This window comes from Centruroides sculpturatus, unplaced genomic scaffold, assembly GCF_000671375.1.
Source record: "Centruroides sculpturatus isolate CEXI.00-Female unplaced genomic scaffold, Cexi_2.0 scaffold700, whole genome shotgun sequence".
NCBI lineage: Eukaryota > Metazoa > Arthropoda > Arachnida > Scorpiones > Buthidae > Centruroides > Centruroides sculpturatus.
The window spans coordinates 47,493-71,821 of record NW_019385123.1 but is presented as its reverse complement, the minus strand read 5'-3'; the positions used below and the strand labels follow the sequence as shown (position 1 = coordinate 71,821).

Sequence of the window (24,329 nt, the reverse complement as noted above, 5' to 3'; positions counted from 1 at the left end):
TATTATCCCTCTAAGAAGCTGAATTTTCTAAATATTTCCTGAATTGACAAACCATTAGTAAAAGTGTATTGAAGCTGTGGGTAATTATTTCAAAAAATACCAACTCTCCAGAAACTTTTTGAACACATCTTGTATATAAGATATTGAAAGTAATTTAATCAGTTGTATTGTATAATTTTTGCTTTTGAGAATTTCTTCAAAGAAATTATCATTTGAAAAGGCATTCCAGTAATCCTTTAGGTGTTTAATGAGGAATCTATGAAAATGTGTCACTAAGCGATCTTAGATTAGATACTAAGATTTAGATTTTAGAACTGATAACAGATCATTACCTTTATATATTATCAGCTCTTTTCTAATTTGATAGTATCATCTGAATACAAAATAGGCAGTTTCAAGGCTATTCCAAAACAGTTCCAAAGCTTGAAAGTCACTTTATTCCTTCTTTTAGGATGAGTATATTGTACTACACTTAATATAATGGATGTGATGTTATAGTTTCTAATTTTTATGTTTTTTTTTTCTAATTAAGAACTTATTCATCAGCTATTTAGCACAAAAACAGAAACAATTTCATAAAAATATTATAAATTGAAAATTTATTAAGATAAAATTTTTAAGTCTTCATACAAAACACCATTCACAATCATATGAACACATATTATCATGGTCAAGTTTTCTTAGTCTCTACTCCATCTACATATATACAAATTAATTAAAAATCCTTTTTTAAAATTTTAAAATAGGCCAGGACAATATATTACAATAAAGAAAAAATATATTTCTCTTTTCAGACAACACATACATAGTGTGTCTTTAAAACTATACGTCCTTTCTCACGCAGTTGAGGGATAAGACAATTCCATAGCGGAGCTACCGCTGGAGGGAAGTCTGGACTGTTTCACATTTGAAGGTGGATGAGAAGCCTCAAATAAAAAGTCGACTCTGCCGTGGAATTGTCTTATCCCTCAACTGCGTGAGAAAGGACGTATAGTTTTAAAGACACATTATGTATGTATTGTCTGAAAAGGGAAATATATTTTTACTTTATTGTAATTAAAAATCCCTTTGCTGTAGAAAAGGATTTCTGCATCAAAATACACTGTGAAACAGGAAATCAAACACGATTACTCTAGTGACTAAACAAAGATCTAACAAAGATGGCCTAAAAATAACCTTGATGTTGTTATAGACAACAAATCTTATTTTACACTAAATGGCTCTGAATGTGGAGGAAATAAGTTTTTACTGTGAAAAAGCAAAGGGTATTATGTCAATAGTAAAGTTCAAACATTATGGAAAATTCCCTACAAAGATTTTGGTGTAGGTAGTTATAAGCCTTTGTAAGTGGTCTTGGGTTTTTATCACATCATCTAAACTTTGCATTAAAATGGAAGTATATAACAGCATTGGTATGTAGTACATCATGAAAAGACTAGTCCCATTCTTAAAGCAGCACTACCTGAATGGAGATTATATGTTTTGATTAGATGTCTCACTATGCTAAGACACAATTGCTGCCTTTGACCAACATGGGATTTCAGTACATTCCTTGTAAACAAAATGTACCTTTTTTACTATTTTTTACTTTAAAATGTATCTAATGTACACAAATGTATTGGAACCAATCAAACAGTTTTAACTAGAGATGCCACGAATATTTGGCTACTTTTTTTAATATTCGATATTTGGCCGAATGTTGCATACTATTTGGCTGAATACCGAATACCAAATCATGAAAAAAAAAAAAAAAAAACGCACATATTACTCAAAAAAGTATTTATTTTAATCAAATTATTACATTTAATACTTAAAATCTATCAGTGTTATTATTAATCTATCAGTATAAGTTGTGATGAATGAAAACAATTTTTTCAGCATTTGTTGATAGCAAATGATTGCGCTTTTCCTCATAAACTATACCTGCTTCTGAAAATAGCCTCTCACTATATACACTACTGCTGGGAGACGCTAGATAAATCTTAGCGAATTCTGTCAGGCTTGGATACTGTTTTGTGTATGCTGACCACCACTTGTAAAGGTCTGCCGTCCAATCTAGGCAAACAGTTTTCATACAAAGTGATACAAACAGTGATATTTTTTAGTAATAAGGACTATTAGTAACACAATTTGATGTAACAATGAACAAATAATGCATGTTGTGACACGATCTACTTGCAAATAAAACAAATGCGCCCGCGGTGTCGCTACCGCACCCACTGCAATGAGACAGGTCGTAATCTGTCATCCACGAAACGTACACATATTTTGCCGAACATTCAGCCACCAAATATTCAGTGCTTTGGCCGAGAGCATAGCCTAATATTTGGTATTCGACAAAATCACTATTCATGGCATCAGTAGTTTAAACTGTTGGGAAGCCAATTCCAACACAGAACTTCACAAAAAATTTAAAACAAACTCCACCACTTTATGACTGAGGACTCCAGAACCTTTTTAAATAAAGGAAAATAAAAGTTTGAAAGACAGCACATCACAGAGTAGATTTATTTTGTTAAACTGAAAGACTGCTCAAATATGTTTTCTTTATTTTATATGCATTATTCATTTCATAACCCCACAACTTCCAGGATAAATGTATTTTCATAGTCTCAATTTTTTAATTTTATTGAAATTTTTTACAACAAACTTCATAGGAGTTATAGGCCCAAAATCATAATACATTATTTCTTGTGAAACTTATCATGTATCATTAAGTACCTGTTTGATAAATTTACTTATAGAAAATAATATTTATGCCTATTAATTACCATTTGCTTGTGAAAGCAAATGGTAATTAATTCCATAACATTCCATAAATTTTGTTATATTGACTTAATTAATTCCAAACATTCCATAAAGTTTGTTATATTGACTACCAAATGAAATATGCATACTGATGTTATTGATATTAATAATAATGGTAATATTAAATGTTATGCATTACTAATATTTTACATTTTCACTTAAGATTAATTAATGTTATTATCTTATTAGCTGTTATGAAACAAATTCTAGACACTTTATCATATATTATATAATGTACCCAGTGCTGCTTGGTTATCTTAAGAAAACATTGAACAGGTTTGAAAACTATACTTGGCTTTGTTAAATGTTGTACATGTGGTAGTTGACAAGTAATAGACCTACATTGACTAATTGTTATCATTGCAGAGTTAAGAATTTTGTCTTTTCTCTTTTGATCCTCTCTTAATAAAATAAATATTGTTTTATTTATGTATCTATGTAAACTTGTTCCATTGTATTTTACAGAAATATTATTAAAGGTTAAAAAATTTATCTCAAATAACAAAGAAAGTAATTCTTAATAGAGTAATTAATAATAAAACAACTTAAGACAATATATTTAAAGAAGTATTAATTATATTTTAAAGAAACATTGAAAGTACATGAGAAATAGTATTTAAATTAAAAACTCTTATCAAATTGGAAGCAATAAACTAAAATGAATTGTATGTTCCTTGGAACCAAGCATAAAAGTGCTATTGAGAACTTATCAGACAGGAACACTCCTCTTGATGGAAAAATGGATTTTTATTTTCTATTTTTTACAAAAGATATGCATTTCAGGCCTTCAGTCCTTATTACCATGTGTATAATGGTAAAACTATATAAGAAATTACAGAGTACATTAATAGTTATTTATAATTAACATGTGCATACAACCCACAAAAAATACCTAAAAATATAATTAATGATGACTACTGGAATAACTAATTGTTAAAAACATGGGGTAAAACAAGTAAAGCTGAAATAAATAAATATTGATAAAGAAAAAACTAATAAGAGAGTACACCTGTAAAATAAAAATAAAATGTAGAAAAATTTTTTTGTTAAAATGTAGAAAAATTAACCAATAAAAGGAGTAAAAACAAATTTAAACCTAATGTTTTTTCCCTTTTATTGGTCAATTTTTTCTACATTTAACAAAAATTTTTATTTTTATTTTACAGGTGTACCCTCTTATTAGTTTTTTTTTTTTATCAATATTCAATTATTTTATTATATTTTAATTTATTTCAGTTTTACTTGTTTTACCCCATGTTTTTAACAATTAGTTATTCCAGTATTCACCATTAGTTACATTTTTACGTAATTTTTGTATTTTTGGTGGGTTGTTTGCATATGTTAATTATAAATAACTATTAATGCACTCTGTAATTTCTTATATAGTTTTACCATTATACACATGGTAATAAGGACTGAAGGCCTGAAATGCATATCTTTTATAAAAAATAGAAAATAAAAATCCATTTTTCCATCAAGAGGAGTGTTCCTGTCTGATAAGTTCTCAATGGCAATTTAATACTTGGTTCCAGAGAACATAGGTTACAACTAATTGAGAGAACAGCAAGCAGTCAAAACCTAAAACGATTTGTTTACTAAAATAAACTTTTATGGTCATTTCAAAAAAATGTATGGGCTTTTTACAAATTTTTTTATAAAATACAGTGGAATGAGTTTGTAGAAAACGCCATAAACAAAAAGAAAGCTAAGTTTTTCAAAAACGTTAAGAAACATGATGGCAAAAATCAATGGTGTTCAAAATACAGCCCCAGGGCCAAATCTGGCCCATGAGCATATTTGACACATCACTTATAAATGACAGAAACATGCCTATTTTTTATAGATATGGATTATACAAAATATTTATAGCTTGCCTACTTATAACTTATGCACAATTGACCTGCCAATTGAAAAGTTTGAGTACCACTGGTTAAAGTTATTAAAATTGAGTTTTCAGGGCCGGATGCAATAGGTGCGAGGCCCAATTGAATTTTTTTGCGGGGCCCCTCAAACTTTAAATAACAAAATTAATTAACAGTTAATTTACATATTGAAATATAGATTTTAAATATTTATTTAAAACAAAATCCAAAATCTAATTATGAAAATCAAAAGTCATGAACCATAAGGTAGACAAATTTATACATTAAAAAACCTGTACCAAATATAAATACAACTACATTTTATTGAATATAAACATACATAGATATGTTTTAGTATTTCTATATTTATAAATGAATATAACTACATAATTTTTTTGCCATGAAAAATCTAATATGTTGATGAATGAATATAACTGAATTTTATTGAATATAAACCTATAAAGAGATGTTTTATATGTTCCAAAGTTTTTTCAGTAAAATCTTCTAAAATAGTATCAAAATCCAACTGGCTTGCTTCTTGACTCTCAATCGACATGATTGCTAAACTGTTTAATCTATTCTGTAATTTGAAACTATTTTTAAATATATAAATTTTGATGTCCTGCGGACCCCTTCAAGTGCGGGACCCGATTGGTGCAAATCGCTCCAATTGCCTCAAATCCAGCCCTGTGAGTTTTAATGAAATTACTTCTGTTTCTGTACTTAACAGATAATGATAAATGCTCTTTAATTAAAGTAATAGTTTGATTAGGCAAATAGAATGATCAGAGATCATATAACATTTATCCTATTTTATTAAAATATTCTAAATGTATACATTTTAAAAGGTGTTATTATTTATTTAAGAATTTTTTCATATTTCAGCATGAAAAACATTTTTCTTAATGGAACTATAAAATGGCAAATTTTGACATTCTACTTTTATCTCAATCATTTAAATACTTCCATATGTTCATTGTAATACTTACTAAAGAATCAATACACTTAAAAATAAATATACTATGGTAAGTTAACAAATTAATTACAAATAAATAAATCAAACCACTTTAGTTCAGGAAATCAACACTTTTATTAAAAGAATTTTATTCTTTAAAACTACAAAAGAAATTTAATTCAAGTATGTTTCAACAGATTTATTCATTCTTTTGTAATTATTCTGGAAATTTTAAGTTGAATCTTGTTCTAACATAAGATTCCAATTGTATATCTTTTATATCATTCTGAAGTGTTAAATAAATAGTTTTAATCTAAAAATGGACAGCTAGAAAACTAAATATTTATTTCCTTAATTAAAAGCACTGGCCACCTGAACTGTGATTTAATTTATTTGTTTATCAACATGATGCAAAGTTTTGTGAGATTTTATGAAAAATTAATTATATTAATAACGTTAATCATGCAGTTAGATAGTGATTTAAGTCATTCTACAAGCATGATAAAAGGGATCACATTAAAAAATTAATTGGTAATTAAGCAGTAAACCATCATCCAAATCCATGCTTACCTCGGGTTTTTTGTTCTGTAAGAAGGGAGGTGCAGGAATGTTAATTTCACTGGTGCAGGGAAGGCATGTAATAAAAATAATCAAAACAATATGGGGATCACATAAGCAGCTCAATTATTAAAGACAATCACCTTTTTTAATCTAATGATCAATAAAATTCTTGAACGTCTGCATATGAAATTGTGAATCTTTTGTATCAAAAAAACTGATGCAAAAATATAATACTTGCACAAAATGAATTAATATAAAATCACACCAAACAAAGATTAGGGTAAAAAATTTAAAAAGAAAAATTAAATGTGAAACTATATTTGAAAAAAATTTTTGTGGATATAAAAGTTAAAAACTAAGTCTATACAGATATGAATTTAAAAAATATATACTATGAAATCAATACTGTATTGTGAAAAAGTGTAATTAAAACAATTTACATAATTTAGCAAATAATGTTTTATAATAAAGATGCTTACACTTTTGGAATCTCTATCGTCATCGTCATCCTCCTCATCTTCCTCAGCAAACTACCGAACCAAGAGAATTTTTAATTATTGATCTACTGTTCTAAAGGATAAGGGATGAATACTAGTAGGCAATATATTGGAGTAAAATTATAAGAGAATGTTAATGAAATTTCATGCAAAAATGCTTCATTGTCTTAACGTACCTCATCATCATCTTTTGTACCAGTTGTGAAACCAGTAATAGCGAAGATAATATAATTTTTGAAGAAAATTAGGAGGAGGGCAATGGGTAGCATATATAACTCAAATGTGTAAGTGATGACGAGGAAGACCTTTAAAAAATTACAATCTTTAATATTGCTATTAAAATTGCTATAAAATCATATCACAACTTAATTATTTTGTGCATTTTACATACCACAAAGGAAATAACACTTCTTACAGTTGACTCCCATTGAAAACAACTATTCAGAAATTTTGCAATTTCAACAAAATCCATCACCATCATTTTCACTCTGTTGACATTCCTCATGAATATCTAGTATATATAAATTTAATAAAAATAAAATTGTGATAAATTTATTATTTCAAAACAACATGGAACTTTACCTCTCATATTTTAATGTTATAAATTTTACCATTACACTAAATTATTTTTTAAAACTGGACTAATTTAATTTTCAAAAGTAAAATAATTTTAAAACTATAATAATCTATTAACATTTTAAAATTTCAATGAATATATTACTTATTAAGTTATAAATTGAAAACTAAAGTAAAAATCCTTATTTTTCCAGTTTCTTTTCATTTTATGAAAATATACCTTTTATGGCAAAAATATACAGTTGAACCTCATTTGTATGCTTATTTAAGAGAACTGAGAAATATACAAATGAAACTACTTTTGACTTGCTTTCAGAGTGAATATAACCATCTCAAAAGTACATACAGCACAGCACAAATTAACAGTGTACAACTGTTCTTAACAAAGAAGTTCCAATTTGCTATATGTAAATATATAAAATGAGAGTGTTTGTTTGTTGGAGGTAATCTCAGAATCTACTGAACTGATTTTTAAAATTATTTCGCTATTGGCATGCTTATTCCCTCAGATGAACATAGGCCATATTTTATTTTCAAATTAATAAAAGGAAAATGCATGAGAAAGATGAATTTACCACAGCATTCAAGGCCAATTCCCTTCGCCACCTGGTGGGCTTTTTTAAACTTATTATCTTATCCATTTAGTTTCAGCTTTGACTTGTGCAGTTCAGATAGTTGTATATATGCTTTGTTTTTATTGTCATTTGTTTCTTATAATAATGTTCTTATGTTATCAGATACAATTATAAAGAGTGAATTTACTTCTTTTGGATGAAACTAAATTTTTTATGTAAGCCTATTGTATTTACATGTATTCATTGTTTTAATATTAATCCTAATGTACCATTATTTAAAAATAAGAATTAGTCTTATGTTATGAGAATTTACTTCCCTAATTATATGTTGGGTCTTTCTAGGTCTGGAAGTGTGAGTGATCAATATATTTTTTTTACCACAAGTAAGAAAACATTAAATGTTGTCTTTGCATAGATTCTTAAATATAATTAAGAAAAGGCATGAATTAGGTGTAAATAAATGCATATAAAGAGAGAATGTTTGTTTCTTACTTCAAGGTAATTTCAGAATATACTGAACTGAGTTTTTAATTCTTTTATCATTGGAAAGCTTATTACTTTCTAATGTACATAAGCTACTATGAAATTTGGACCCTCCTTCCTGCTGATTTCATCTCCCCTACAAATCCTCAAACCCTTGTACTGATATGCACCAAAGTTTGCATAGTTACACTCTGCCATCCTGTGGGAAACATATGCTACCTTATAACATGGACAACTCAACCCCCTCCCTGAATTCCTAGGCAATGCTGGACTTTCTTTGCTAGTGTATAAATACATTTGAACAACATATAAAAATAAAAGTAAAACAATGAAATTAAGTCATGTATTTTTTAAAAATTTACTTTCTTTGTTTCTTATTTTTTAATGGACTTATCACATATTAGTAGAGTATGTGACAAGTCAGTCTCTAATGAAACTCCAGTCATGTAAAAGAATGAAGAGTCAATCTAAAGGTTAGCTCACACTGACAGTGAATAGTGAAAATGTATGAGAAAATGGAAAGCTATTTTATTTTGCTTAGGGAAATTGGTTCATATACAAATTGTGGAAAGCAAACATTTTCAATGCATTGGAGCAATTTTTCTAAATGGGAAAACTTGTTGGAAATGTCATCACATTATAAATTATCCACTCTGTTTTTGCATTTGTTGGAAATTTGATGTCAGTGTGGACTAAGCCAAAGTGAAAACAATTCAATTTTTCAGTTTAACAATTAGTTAGAATTTTTCCTTTTCAAAGTGAATAATGCATAAATGAGAAAAAAATGCTTTAGGATACTGAAAAATATGATGTACTGTATAAGTGCAAAATCTTATAAATGAAAGACATATAACTGAAATGTTTTATAATGGAGAAAGTAACATACAAAAAATATTTATGATTGCAAAACACATATAACTGAGAAACTAATAAATGGGGTTTGACAATATTACTTTAAATTTACTATTGGCAAGTGCCAAATCTGATAGAGGGCGCTGTTTTTGAGCCAAGATGGCTGCCGAAACAGGTAAGGAGCCGACCATGTGTTTGTTCAGTGCCTGAGCTGATTCAGTTTCTATCGGTGACGACTACTGCAAGGACCAAATGAAGAACAAATCATTGAATTTATGTCAAATTCTAGACTATATCGGCGACAGGAAACGTTGTCTTGTAGAAGGTGAAGCCGTTTTGGATGCCGAACACATCATATTTCGTGGATTAAACTCTAACAACAACACCGAAGTTCATGTTGTTGCTTTAATGTTGCAATCTCAGATATTGGTATTTTAATTCATCTCAATTACAGGGAGAATTATTGTGCAAAGCGTAGCTGTCTGGTTTTTGTAAACATGTGATAGCATGTTTATTACACGTTAACAGGTGAGTATTTAAATATTTTAAGCAGTATACACCATGTTCCAATATAAAAACAAAGTTTTATTTATCATAATAGTTAAAATTAGTACCAATCTGAAGGCTGCCCTGCTGAGTCTTCAGCACTTATACGACATAGTCCAGTCAAAAGTTTGTAGCACACATTATGTTTTGTGTGTGTGTACGTCACATATATCCAAAACGGCTTCACCTTCTACAAGACGTTTCCTGTCGCCGATATAGTCTAGAATTTGACATAAATTCAATGATTTGTTCTTCATTTGGTCCTTGCAGTAGTCGTCACCGATAGAAACTGAATCGGCTCAGGCACTGAACAAACACGTGGTCGGCTCCTTACCTGTTTCGGCAGCCATCTTGGCTCAAAAACAGCGCCCTCTGTCGGATTTGGCGCTTGCCAATTAACAGAATAATTTTTGTTGAAAATTTAGAACTTAAGAGAAAGTTTGAAACTGATTAAAAGAAAAGAAGAAAAATTCTTTTAATAGAAGACATATTTGGTAATCTAAATTCATATTATTAATAAACTGAATAATGATAAATGATAACTTAATAAATTATTTAGTTATTAGTATACAGATCAGGTATGTATATAAGTTAATGCATAATGAACCCATTATTTTTGTAATGCTCTGCAATGTATACAATATATATTTTTTCTTTTTCACTTTTTTCGCCTCTGTCCTTTCATTCATTCTGTGCTGTTGCCTTTTCAACAGCCTGTATGAAACTGGCATCTGGATCTGAATCTCTTTCCCATTTGACTCCCAACAGGAGTCACATGGGAGAGGGAGAATATCCTCCTGGAAAGTATAAAAGCACTGAGAGGTCGTGTGTGACAGGCCCTTTTTTATGTGTGTTTGCACCCTGCTTGTAGTTTCCACCTGAAGTTGAGAGAGAGAAGAGAAGCATGTGGAAGTAAGTGGGAAAATAGACAGCTGTGCATTGAGCTGAAGAAGGTGGACCAGAGTGAGAGTCATCAGAAGCTATGAGAAGATCGTCTTGAAGGAATCCTTTTCATCAGGCTGTCTGGCTGTATGTACTTGAATATTGGATGAATACCAAAGGGTACATATTAGAAGGAAGCAGTGCTTTTTTGGGGAAAAAAAAGGTGGTGGAATGCTCATCTCATTACTAGAAATATATTACAAATATATTGCATTACTTTTATTCGGTGCTTTTTTTGGTTAAAAAAAGGTGGTGGAATGCCGTTCCATTGTGTTCTATGACAAAAAAAGCACTGGAAGGAAGTATCATCTGAGGACATTATTTTTTACATTCAAGTGAGTTAAATCTGTTAACCCTAATGTGCAACCCATGTCTCAAACCACGATTCCTCCTGTTACTTTGTTCTTCTTATTCTATTTCACATCTCCCTTTGTTTCCCTTTCATGTATGCATATTGCAAGATCAGTATTTAAGTATACTTGGCTGTTATTATTTTTTTCAGTGAAATAAGAGCTGTCGGGAAAGAATCAAATGTAAGCAGTTGATTGACTACCTGGTTCTCATTTGTTGTATGCGAAGAAGCACTTGGAAGGAGGAAGGAGTAAGAAAGATGAATTGCACCTTGGATTGTATGATAGTGGTTTGTTGTAAATCCTCAAAAGTAAAAATTAAAATTCCCTTTGTTAAGCTGACTGGTTTCTTTGTTTGGGTTCAGTCTAAGTTTACATGCTATGGAACCATCACAATTTTATTGAATTCAAATGTTCCATATAAAATCAATGCAGCAAATATGATCATGTCTGCACAAAGAATTAAAATGAAATAACATTATATTAAAATATCATAATACAGGCCAAAATTATTTGTACATATAACTGTAATATTTTAAATTTAAATTTATATTTTTTGAATAAACAATACAAATACTTAATTCAATACAAACAATATGTAAAGAATAGAGGGAAACTATGTAAAGTGCAGAGGTAAAAATAAAGCAATGTAAATAATAAAATAGTTGTTGATTTTTAAGAAAACGTTTAATTTTATTTATATATGTTCATCAATATACTTTGCACTATGGATTCTTATTATAAATTTATAAAAATGGCATGCATTTTCTTACTTTCCATAATTATAAATAACCAATTTTCATTCTTTGTATCACTAAAGTATAAGGCAAGGGATTAAATATTTTAATGTTCATTCACAAAATAATTTTAATTTCATTAAATACAATAATAGATACTAACAGGATTATAAATAATATCCATCTCCAAGAGAATTTGCCCTTTGGCTCTTGCCTTTAGTTTTTTATCTTTTAAAGCAAACCATCTCTTTTCTCCATTCTTAACCTGTTATATGAAAATTATGCATTTTAAAATATTTTTTAAATATACAATAATGTATTTTATCATCATTCTCTTTCAAAATTATGATTTTAAATAAATAAAAATATTCTACTAAAATGATAATATAAAAAAATTAATATTTTAAAAACATACAATAAATGAAATAACAACATTAAACATAAAATTTATAAATTTACCTTTAGAAGTGGAATAGCAACTTTTCCTAGAAATTCACAACGTTTATCTCTGTCTTCATCATAAACAGTTATTTCTATAACTGAATGAATATCTTTTACCTGGCTACAAATTAAGAACTAATTATAAATTAGGTCTTATAAATAATTAATTTAAAAAATATATATATATATATATATATATAAATCAGTGCCTTCTGATCATATAACATACATATTTTCTTTATTTTTTACACAGTTTATCATTGCGCTGGCATATAATGAGGAAAACTGGAGAAGTGTTACGTGTTATGGACAGAGGAACAAACAGCATTACCAATTTACTCAGGTTATTCTTTTTATATTCAAATTTAGTATTTTTTTTATTAATTTAGTAATAATTATCAGATTATTTTTCTCACAGTTGGATAATAATATAATAAAGCCACCAAAAATTAAAATGATTATCCAATAATTGTTTTTTCCTCCATCCAGTTACATTGTATTTAGTATATTCCCAACCGTGGCGGACATCTTGATCGNTATAATTATAATTAATATAGACTTTAATAAAAGCAAGTAAAAATATTTTGTTTGTAGTGTTTAACTGTATTCAAAACTAAAGAACTGTTGTTTATAATGTTCATAAAGAGCCCAGAGTGATGAAAAACAAGAATATGAAAAAAAAAAACTGTAAAAGAACACATCACCTAAATAGAATAAAGATCCTTTGAACAGATTTCCTTATAAATATTAAATAGAACTCTTCAGTATCTGTGAATTATTAAATATATGATTTTGCATTGCAAGTGATATTGTTATAACTAAATCATAAACTTTCAAACTCCTTTACTCAAACTTCGTGTAGACCTCATTGGGCTGCAATTTTCAAACTGCAGACCTGTAAATTCCTAATGGCATCTGCTTTTTCTTTCTTAATATTGAGAGAGAAGTTAGATAGATGAAAGTCAAGACCAGATATGGAAAGCTTAGTGACAAGAAGCCCTGATTAACTTATATGAACTTCTGGTTTGGACTGAAAGTCCAAACCAGAAGTTCATATAAGTTAATGTGCTGTGACATTTGATGATAGGGAAACTGTGTTTCCATAAAAATTTTAAACAAATACTGGAAATGTCAAAAATAAACAGTTTATTTATTTTAATTCTAAAATAGATAATTGACATGAAACAAAGATATAAGAACTTGTTTTNAATAATTTTTTAATACTATTAGTTTGTGATACATAATATATTATTTTTTCTGCCATAATAACTAACTTTTTTCTGTACCCCTAAACAACCTATCGCGTACCCCTAGGGGTACGCGTACCACAGGTTGGGAATCGCTGAATTAGATCAATGAAAATTATGGATTAAAGAAGACTAAAGGAATATATATATCAATAGATTCAAATTAATTGAAACAGGCAGAGGAGAGTGGTGTTTTGTCAAATAATAATGCCAATAGACAAACAATGGAAACATTATTGTACATTGCTATAACTATTGTGTGACAATGCTGAAGGGGCCTCCCTATACTTCGGCATCACGTGACCAAAGGGTCAACATCGCGTTGGCGAAGATCGCAATGACAAGTTTCGTCAGGACTGACACCACTGTGTCTTTATGGACAGACACAGAAACTGTTGTGTTCTCGCTCGAACGATCGCGTGTGTGAGCGAATGGATTTGGGATGGAAGGAGAGACAGCACACCGGAAGTGACTTACTCAGAGACGGGCTAACGTAACAACTATTTAATTGATAATTATAGGCCATACAGGGTATAAAATATATCGATTTGAAATATGCTAGCTGTTAGAGATCTTTGCTACAATTGATATTAGATATAGATAATAGACATTAAAATAGATGTAAGATTTCGCTTACAGTTCTGCGGTCCTCGAGAAGGAGAGTTTACATAAGTTGCGTGTGGCGATAAATACCTTGAGTTTTAGTGAGTTACTAGTAGGTCTTGACAACTAAGTTAATCCAGTTAGGCAATCAAGTATTTTGGGTCGATGTTAATCCAGAGAATAGGCACTTAAATAAGTCCGATGGTCCAGTGAAAAGCACAACGCACACGGAAAAATATACGGAACTTGAGACTGAACTCTTCCAGGATGGGGCGACGACTGTGTCACTTTGTTGTTGTTGTTTTGTTTTCAGGTTGTATTGTTGAAATGGAGATATTAGGTCGAAAGGTGATGAGAAAGCGTTGTTATTAAGCCTGAGAACTTAACAGACGTTTAGCTCCCATGTTTAAAAGTTGACAGTTATTAAACGAAAGTATAGCTAAGATGTGATATTATGATGTAATGACAAACACACAGAAAGTCTGGATTCGGATCCTCACAATTAATACAAGCCCTGATATATAGCAACTGCAGTTGTAAGGTGAAATTCTATGCAGAAGAGTGAATAATCCTCAATAAAAGAACTGGAATGCAACTGAGTGATACATTACCTTAATCCAATTCTAATTTAAAGTTAAAACTTTCATTTAATAATAATACAATAAATATAAGTACAACTTTTAACAAAAATAAAACCTTTGCTTCAGTCATTTCCTTCTGTTGTTTGCACCATCAGCAGTTCATGAAAATCACAAAACTCATGGAGATGACCTTCCTTAAACTTTTCACTTGGTGAGAAACTTGATTTGCTTTGTTAATGTAGATTGGGCTGGAGATAGAAAATCATTGAGTGAAATTTATTCTAGCTTGCTAATAGTTGAATTTCCTAGTCAAACAGAAATCAAGTTTGTTAGTTTTCCATCCACTGAAGCAGAATATATATCTGCTGCATATGCTAGAAAATAAATAATTTCACAATGTTGGAAAATCTTGAAGAGCCACCTATCGTGCCAACAATGAGGATAATTAAGAGTTCATAAGTTTACAACTAACGATAAGTCTCCTAAAAAAAAGGCGACAAGTAGCCTAAAAAGGAAGGTCAGTCGCCGAAAATGTTTTAGTCTTGGAACACAAGTAATAAATGGTGATCCTTTTTGGACAGTTTTGTCTTTTATTTTATTAAAAATAATTCTCCATCGGACGAACTTTTACAGAAGAAATTTCTACATATATCGTCACCAGGGGGCAACTTCTCTAAAAATCTACATTTTCCAGCGCTACTCTTTAGTAGATAAAAAGAAGAAGAAAACCCCAAAAGAAGGTATGATGGAAGCAAGACAACTGCATGTCACCAGTTCCTTTTTCAGAAATTTTATAAAATTTTAATTGGATGTTTTGTGTTTTTAAAAGGACTTTTTGTGAACTTTACGGCGACAAGTAGCCTAAAAAGGAAGGTCAGTCGCCGAAAATGTTTTAGTCTTGGAACACAAGTAATAAATGGTGATCCTTTTTGGACAGTTTTGTCTTTTATTTTATTAAAAATAATTCTCCATCGGACGAACTTTCACAGAAGAAATTTCTACATATATCGTCACCAGGGGGCAACTTCTCTAAAAATCTACATTTTCCAGCGCTACTCTTTAGTAGATAAAAAGAAGAAGAAAATCCCAAAAGAAGGTATGATGGAAGCAAGACAACTGCATGTCACCAGTTCCTTTTTCAGAAATTTTATAAAATTTTAATTGGATGTTTTGTGTTTTTAAAAGGACTTTTTGTGAACTTTACGGCGACAAGTAGCCTAAAAAGAAAGGTCAGTCGCCGAAAATGTTTTAGTCTTGGAACACAAGTAATAAATGGTGATCCTTTTTGGACAGTTTTGTCTTTTATTTTATTAAAAATAATTCTCCATCGGACGAACTTTTANACACACAACGGAGAAAAATTTCAACATCAGATACGTTAAACTATTTTTTCGTACATAAATCGGTTATCCGAAATATCAGTTATACGAACAACCCCAGTCCCCAATTGATTCGGAAAATCGACGCTCTACTGTATTTCAATAATTGTTTGTTACTTGTTTAATCTATTATCTATTTTATATTTTACCTTCTATTCTCTTTTATCTGATTTATTATCTAGGTTATTGTATAGACTACTTTGATACTTAATAAACTATATTAAGTTTAAAAAAACACAAAATACCATTAATTTTTCAGACTAGTGGAGTATTCAACAAAGAAAAAATTATCAGAATTAAGTCATGATTAATTTTTTATGAGTGCAATTAAGTTATTTCTTTAATTTTTAATTATAAGAATTATTATAAATAAAATTCATTATTAATCACCTCTTAACTGAATTCTTCATATATTTATCATATGCATTCAGCAGAAAAGTAATAAAATTTATATTCATGAAGTATGTTAAAAAAATTCATGGACATTCTCATTTAACAAAGCTGTTTAACGCTGTTTGCTTTTATAAAATTTAATAAAAATAGGCATTTAAAATTATTTCTACACATTAATGAAATGCTACCTTTCACGTTATATTTCAAATTAATTTAGGCCTATATATAGAAATTTTTTCTTTAATAAAATTAAATATTGTTTATTAAATTTCAATTTACTATATATCTTCAATTATTAACATTTAAGATAATTGTTTTTACATTTATTTTTAAACTGAAATTATTAAGTAATAAATCAATTATAATTTGATATTTATAAAATATATCAAAATTGTTACATAAAACTTTATTATATGTCAATAGAATCTCTATTTTATACATTATTTTGATGTATTATATTGATTTAAATCTAAAATTTGTAATATTCGCTAATTTATTAATTAATTATGAATAATTTTATTTGGAAAAATCTATAAATGTATGTTTAGTTTATATATTTAAAAAAAATTTTTAACTATTACAATAAAACTAAAAAGTTTCATCAACAATAATTGTCAGTAAAAATTACATATGTAAAAAAATATATATATATTATATATTATGTATTATATGTATGTGTATATAGCAGGGGTGGGCAAGCAAGAGTTCAGTGGGAGCCAAAATGTAGGTTTTGCAAAATGCATGGGAGCCACAGTTCTATTCTTTTTAATTCTTTACCACAATTTTATTATATAAAATAAAACAAATATTGAATTTTTTAATAAACATATTTTCACAAAAGTGTGGAAATAAAATTGTAAAAATAATAATAAAAAGCAGAAATTACATTTTCAGCAAGAGCCACGTAACTCAAAAAGAGCCACATTTGCCAATGCCTGGCATATAGCCTATATTATAGGAAATTATTTAGATAGAGGAATAAAAAACTATCACATTTGCTTAAGAAATCTACAAATCAGTTGTAAAATTTTACAATAAACAATAAAATAAATCTAGTTATATCATATATTTTTATTTATTTTATAAGATGACTTTAATCCCTTTTGAAGAGAAATTTGTTTATTTGATTACATTTGTAATAAACTGTATTCTAAAAACAATTATTACTGAATGAACACAAATGGAATATTAATCATAATGAATAATGAGAGTAATATGTGATACAAATATCATTCATCTTATTGTAGTGTTAAATTATTAACTTGAACTGTAATTATTAAATGAAAGTAAATATAATTTCAGTTGAAATGTTTTTAATGCTAGTCTCATGAAAACATTAACTGTATTCTAAAAAAAATTACTTAAATCTAATTTAAATAATTTATTATGAAAATGAAAATTTAAATTTTGTGGTTAACTATATATAAATCATTAAAAAATAATATTAATCGATCAATTTTATCTACTTAGAAAAACTGACTATTTTATTCTATACCCTAATTTTTTCATCTAATATAAAAATAAGTTTTTTCATCAATTATTGATGATAAACTATTGCATAATTTAAAACTATCTTTTTTTTCATCCTAATTCCAATTTTTTCATATATACAAACTATAAATAGAATGTCATGCTTATATACTTAGAAAAGCAAAATCAAATGACTAAGTGATTATACTGCATACTTAAAAAAATATATAGAAAGTATACATACTTACAAGTCTCTATAAATTTCTTAAAGTCTCATAGCTGATTGGTAATCTTTATTAACTATTTCTAACAAAAGAAAATCATAGGCATTTGAACTTACATTATAATCTAATAAAATCTGTTTTAAAATAACATTTAACAATATTAATTAGAATGCATACTCTAAAAAGTATGAACTTCATGTAAGTTCTTATACTTATAGTTTTTAGAACTTTTCAAAAAATTATTTCTATATCAATGAATTACTTGATATCAAACCCATACAATTTCTCTGATAATCTATTTTTCTTTAGATTTTGCAATGGTACTGTACCAATAAGTGTCAAATATTGTTTTAAATCAACAAATGATATTAATATAACAAACAATTTTTAAACTTATGTTTTTTAATTTTTAACATATTTGAAAATATTTTTGAACAAATATACAAATTTTTTTAAAACTAGAACAGATTTTTTTTAATGATGATTAAGTGTGAATAACATAAACAGGTTTTCTTTTTTAAGATAAACTAAATACTGGATTAAATATCTTTATAATCTATACTTTGTGATTTTTGATATAGTAAAGTGGTGTTAAAACGTCATAATTATTATGTAACTTGTTAACAATATATTTGCAAAATATCACTTGTGGTAGCTGTTATTACGATCTATAAATGTATGTCTCTTAATCTGAAATTAAGTTCAGTAGACTATCATTACAGCTTTCAGGTTAGGCACTTCTTTTATTGTTTCCACATATGCATTTCAGACTTATATAAATGCTAAGCCCCTCTTCAGTGCAATATTTTATATTTTTCAACATGTGCTCATAAAATCTTATATAAGTACAACTTTTAAAGAATGTGCATTTTGTACAATATAACGTTGCAGTAAATAATTTCCAGGGCTGTGGAGTCGGAGTCGTCGAATTTTGGTGTTTTAGCCGGAGTCGGACTCATCAAAAAATCCACTGACTTTGACTCGTTTTTACTTACCAACTTGTTATGTATATAAAACGGAAAAGTATTGGAATCGTGTCAAATTTGACCCTCCAAGTTTTTTTCTTTTTTTGAAAATCTACACGTTTGGAGACCTCCTGAACCCCTCAAAAAAGTCAGTAAAGGGAAAAATTCGCATGCACATGTGTGTTGGCATCCAATTTGTTTAATTTCTTTATTTTCTGTTCTGAGATATTAAACAATATCTCAGAATGGGTAAAGTTTAAGAAACAAAATGTGGCACTGTAGCTTACGTATAAAGAGGCATTAATACTAGTAAATTTTGGTTCTTAATTAAAGGTTGACAGGGTGAAGACCTAAAAGTGGTCATGTGTCATATCTCTTAATGAATATTTTACTCGTTATTAGCATTCAAAATTAAAAAAAATAAAATAAAACNAGGACTTTTTGTGAACTTTACGGCGACAAGTAGCCTAAAAAGAAAGGTCAGTCGCCGAAAATGTTTTAGTCTTGGAACACAAGTAATAAATGGTGATCCTTTTTGGACAGTTTTGTCTTTTATTTTATTAAAAATAATTCTCCATCGGACGAACTTTTACAGATAAGTCTCCTATTCACACTCAGATTCTTTAACTTTATAAAGTCAACACACCTTAATACTGAGAAAGCTCATTTATTCAGCTAAACAAACGTTTTCAACCCATTCCACGAGCCATCATCAGGTTAAAGACATTCGAATCAATGGCTTTTCGAATAACACATTCAAATTTAAATTATATTAGAACATATGCAGTATATTGAAATCATGGTTCCACGTGCTAGTCGTGGGTTTGGACATGTGTGCTTCTGCTCTTTTTTTCGAACATTGCATTGGAGTTATTTTCATCAATCCGAGGATTAATGTACATCGTTGGATTCGTCTTTTCGAGGGCTATTGAGTGACATCTAGTTTTTCCGGATCGGCCCAGCCGTTAAGGAGATACAGCCTCCGGAATTTCCAGGATTTCTGACCGCTTTTTCCGGGCGAATTCCACCGGTAAGGCATCAACTTGCATATCATTTTACTCTGCATTTTACGGCCTTTCTTACGCCGTCCTTGGTTTTTGGATGTGGCATTCCGTTCTTGTTTTTTAACGACCGGGAATTTTCGCATTTTGGGCCATCGTGCGGGCCTATCAGGCCACCGATTCGGTTCCTATTCGGGTGTTTCTTTTGTATGATCGGATACTACCCGCTCTGTAAATATAAATTTTTGTCCAATAATTTAGGATCTACGGGCATTTTTAAATTTGATATAGACAAAGGAACCAAAGGTCATTGACCTTAGCACGTGGCCGAGTCAGCAACCTAGCTGACCCTAGTTCGGCGGTTTTTCTGCCCGTTATCTCGGGTCCTAATTACTGCATTATTAAGTGGAGTATATCATTCGGGTGCCTATTTTAAGCTTTATTCTGTACTGATATATTACTACTCTAATTGTTGTATTTAAAAAAAAAAAAAAATTTTTGTCCGGGCGTTTTTGTTAATTCTCAACGTGTAGCTGTAGATTACTAGTTCACTAGCTTATAGTATAGTTATATTAGTAGTATTAAGGCTCTTATTGTCGGGGTCTGTGTATTGTATTCTTGGACTCAATGGATCTACCAGAGAAAAGCATCTTGGAATCCATCTCGAATGGACTGGACATAATTATGCAGGCACTGCCAGCCAACTCGTATGACTCGGTGTCGGTGAATAATAGGAAGTGCATCAGGCAAGCCGCCCTCGACATGCACGTGGCATGGCAAAAGGTGGCTTCGATGGCATGGTTTCTTCGATTCGAGCTAACCATCGAATGGCATGGTTCTTGCCCTAAGGGCCGGGGGTAAGGAGGAGAAGCCCAATTTCGCAGATATGGTCAAGCGCAACTATCCCATCGGCAGCCAAACTACTAATATTATCATGGAAACAGTGGCTAGGAAAAAGGAGGAACCCAAAATACAAGAACTGCTTATAGAACCAATAATTAACGAAGAGAGCTCAACACTATGCCCTAAAGAAGTTATGGGTGAAATACAAGAGAAAAATAATCCGACTAGTCTGAATATTGGAATAAAAACGGTTACTACCCTGCCGAGTGGCAGCCTCAAATTCAGGGTAAGATCAGAGCAAGACACCAACAACTTAAAAGAAGCTATAGAGAAATTACCTCAGATAAATGAAAAGGTCCGGATAACAAGACCAACAAAAAGGAGGCCAAGGGTCATTATTCTAAACGTCCCAAAAACAGAGGAAAAGGAGGAATTGCTGCGGAAAATTTATGAACAAAACGCGAAAAAAAAAAAAAAAACAAAATGGCATTCTCTAGTATCCGCCAGGAAACCAAAATAACACATGCACTGAATTCTAAACGAAAGAGTGATTGCAGACACATAGTAATGTCGGTTTCACCAACCTTAAGAAATATACTTATAACAATAAAGCACCTAAGTTACGAATGGGGAACGCTAATAATAGACGACTATATCCCAGTCCTCAGGTGTTACAAATGTACTGGCTATGGGCATATGGCGGCCAACTGCGATCAGAGAACTAGATGCAGTCATTGTGCCAAGAAGCATAAGTACGGAGAATATACGAGAAAAGATGAAGACCCCAAATGTACACACTGCGAGAAAGCGAACGAAAAACAACCAAAGGAATTAATGTATTGGACGGACCACAATGCATTCGCACCGTTCTGCCCAATACTGCAAAAGTATAAAAGAATGTTGGTGAGACAGACGATCTACGAGTAACTGAACATTCTGCTTTTACGGATTTCAACCGATAATGTCTAATACAACCACAACTTTCCTACAAATCAATACCCAAAAAAGTCAAGCTGCCTCGTCTCTAGTAATTGAAATGAAATATGAATGCGGACATTATTATGATCCAGGAGCCCTATACAATAGAAGAAAAAATTGTTAGGTTCGGCTCCTGGCGTGTTCTTAATAAAGGGGAGGCGTAAAAGAGATCCAAATGTGGGATTATCATAAGGAACTCCAACATTAAAGCAGCTCTTGTTCCAGAGCTTAGCTCCAACAGAATTACAACAGTGGCCCTTCACCAAGGCCCTATGGACTTTATACTGAGTGTGTATTTCTCCCCATTTGATGAGGATGAGGGTTGCATAAAAGAACTAAGCGAAGTAATGAGAAAACTAGAGGGCAAAACTTACTTTATCTCTGGAGACTGCAACGCTAAATCCCCGCTGTGGTTCCACGAGGAATAGGACGATAGAGGGAAACTCCTTGAGGACCTAATAAATGAATTCGACTGTTATTCAATGAACACTTCAGACATCCCCACCTTCTTTAATGGAAGGGCCAGGGGTTGGACGGATGTCTGCATTGCCCCCAACAGCATAAGCAGCTACTTCCAGCAGTGTGAGACCGTCCTCACTGACTCGGCCAGTGACCACAGGTACATTGTGACCAGGGCCAGGGGCCGAGGTCGTACGACAAATACCACCACACCACATTACAGAAGAAAAATAAACTGGGAACTATTCAAGAACATCTACTCAGTCAGCTGGAAGAACTATATCTTTGAACAAATGCAAGACACCCAAAGCATAAATAACTATGTAAAACACATAATGGATTCACTGACCCTGGCAGCAAAGCTATCATCAAAAATAAACGCAAGTAACCCCAATAAGACCCATTGGTGGACAAGCTCATTAGAAAACCGAAAAAGAAAAGTTAGAAAAGCCCGCAAAAAATGGACTAGGAACCAGAATCCCAACTTGACAGGGACCCTGAGGAAAGAATATAATGAGGAATTAAAGAGCTACAAGCAAAATATAAACAAAACTAAGAGTGCATCCTGGCGCAAATACTGTGGGGATCACTTGAAAGACCCTTGGGGACAACCCTACAAAGTGGCCTTCAAGAAAAATGCGAAGGCTACAATCCTGAATATCACCAACAGTAACACCACTAACAATAACTATGACATAGAAGAAAACATCAAAAATATTTTGGACTACCACTTCCCAGAAGACAATACAGAAGAAGACAACGACTATCACCAACAGATCCGGCACAATAATACTACAAACTACACCAGCTACCAGGATAAATGGTTTACCTTTAACGAAGTGGGCAAGGCCATCAAATCTCTGGCCAATAGGAAAGCCCCTGAAATAGATGGTATCACAGCCGAAATGCTGAAGCACGCATTTGAAGAAATTCCCATCTCTTTTGTAATATTATACAACAGCTGCCTACAGATAGGCTACTTCCCGACCCAATGGAAAGGGGTGAACGTCATCTTCATCCCAAAAAAGGATCAACTGAATTTTGAGCAAGACTACCGCCCTATTAGTCTTCTTCCGGTATTGGGCAAAGTCCTTGATGGACTTATGACAAACCGGATCAATTGGCATCTGGTAAGCCATAAACTTCAGAATAAAAACCAATATTGGTTTAGGCCTGGTAGTTCAACGACCATGGCAATTCACAAAGCCACCCGTTTCATTGAGGAAGCCTGGGACAAAGACCAGCATGCCTTGCTGGTAAGCATAGATTTTAAAAAGGCTTTCGACCACCTATGGTGGCTGTCTATCACAAATAGCCTGAGGACCTATGGATGTCTGAAGAATATATACGACCTACTAAATAGTTATCTGAAGGACAGAACGGCTGGCTTCTTCTTGGGAGGAATGAACATCATTAAACAAGTGAACAGAGGATGCCCCCACAGCTCCCGTAGAGGCCCTGGGCTTTGGAATCTGACTTATGATAACCTCCTGGACACGATTCAAAGCACAGACAATATAATGATACAGGGCTTCGCAGACGACACTCTTCTAATGATTAGACACCAAAATTGAAACACACTACAAAGCAAAAGTAACGAGATCCTAGAAAAAATACACAAATGGAGTCAAAGCCACAAGCTCCCCATAAATTTCAAGAAGTGCAAAGCCCTGGTCTGTACAAAATAGTGATGTAACGAATATTCGGTTACTATTTGGTATTCGGCCTATTTTTCACTATTCGGCCGAATACCAAATACTTAAAAAACAGGAGTAATAAATAACAAAAACACAGTAAATTAATCGTTTTGGTATTTAGATTTAATGTTATCGAGTTAGTGTTGTTTGTTTATATTTATTTATAACTTGTAACATGCACAAAATAAAAAAGAAAATAATATTAGTCACATGTATTCACAATTTATAATTACAAAGATCAGCACACGTACACGTCTATCGTTGGAGAATCCTCGCACATCTGAGGGTCTGACCCTGCCTATCC

General features: G+C 30.9%; 1 protein-coding gene across 1 annotated transcript in view; it reads right to left on the bottom strand.

The window, feature by feature from the left end:
- Positions 1-22,416, bottom strand: part of LOC111635079 (multiple C2 and transmembrane domain-containing protein 2-like) — a 41,439-nt gene extending 19,023 nt beyond the window's left edge. The window contains exons 1-7 of the mRNA XM_023379931.1: positions 22,367-22,416; positions 22,244-22,324; positions 12,204-12,306; positions 11,908-12,009; positions 7,075-7,194; positions 6,860-6,988; positions 6,666-6,716 (exon numbers count right to left, since the gene is read on the bottom strand). Of these exons, the coding sequence (XP_023235699.1) occupies positions 6,666-6,716; positions 6,860-6,988; positions 7,075-7,194; positions 11,908-12,009; positions 12,204-12,306; positions 22,244-22,324; positions 22,367-22,416 (636 nt within the window). The remainder of the gene's footprint in view (positions 1-6,665; positions 6,717-6,859; positions 6,989-7,074; positions 7,195-11,907; positions 12,010-12,203; positions 12,307-22,243; positions 22,325-22,366) is intronic.
- Positions 22,417-24,329: the final 1,913 nt, after the last annotated feature.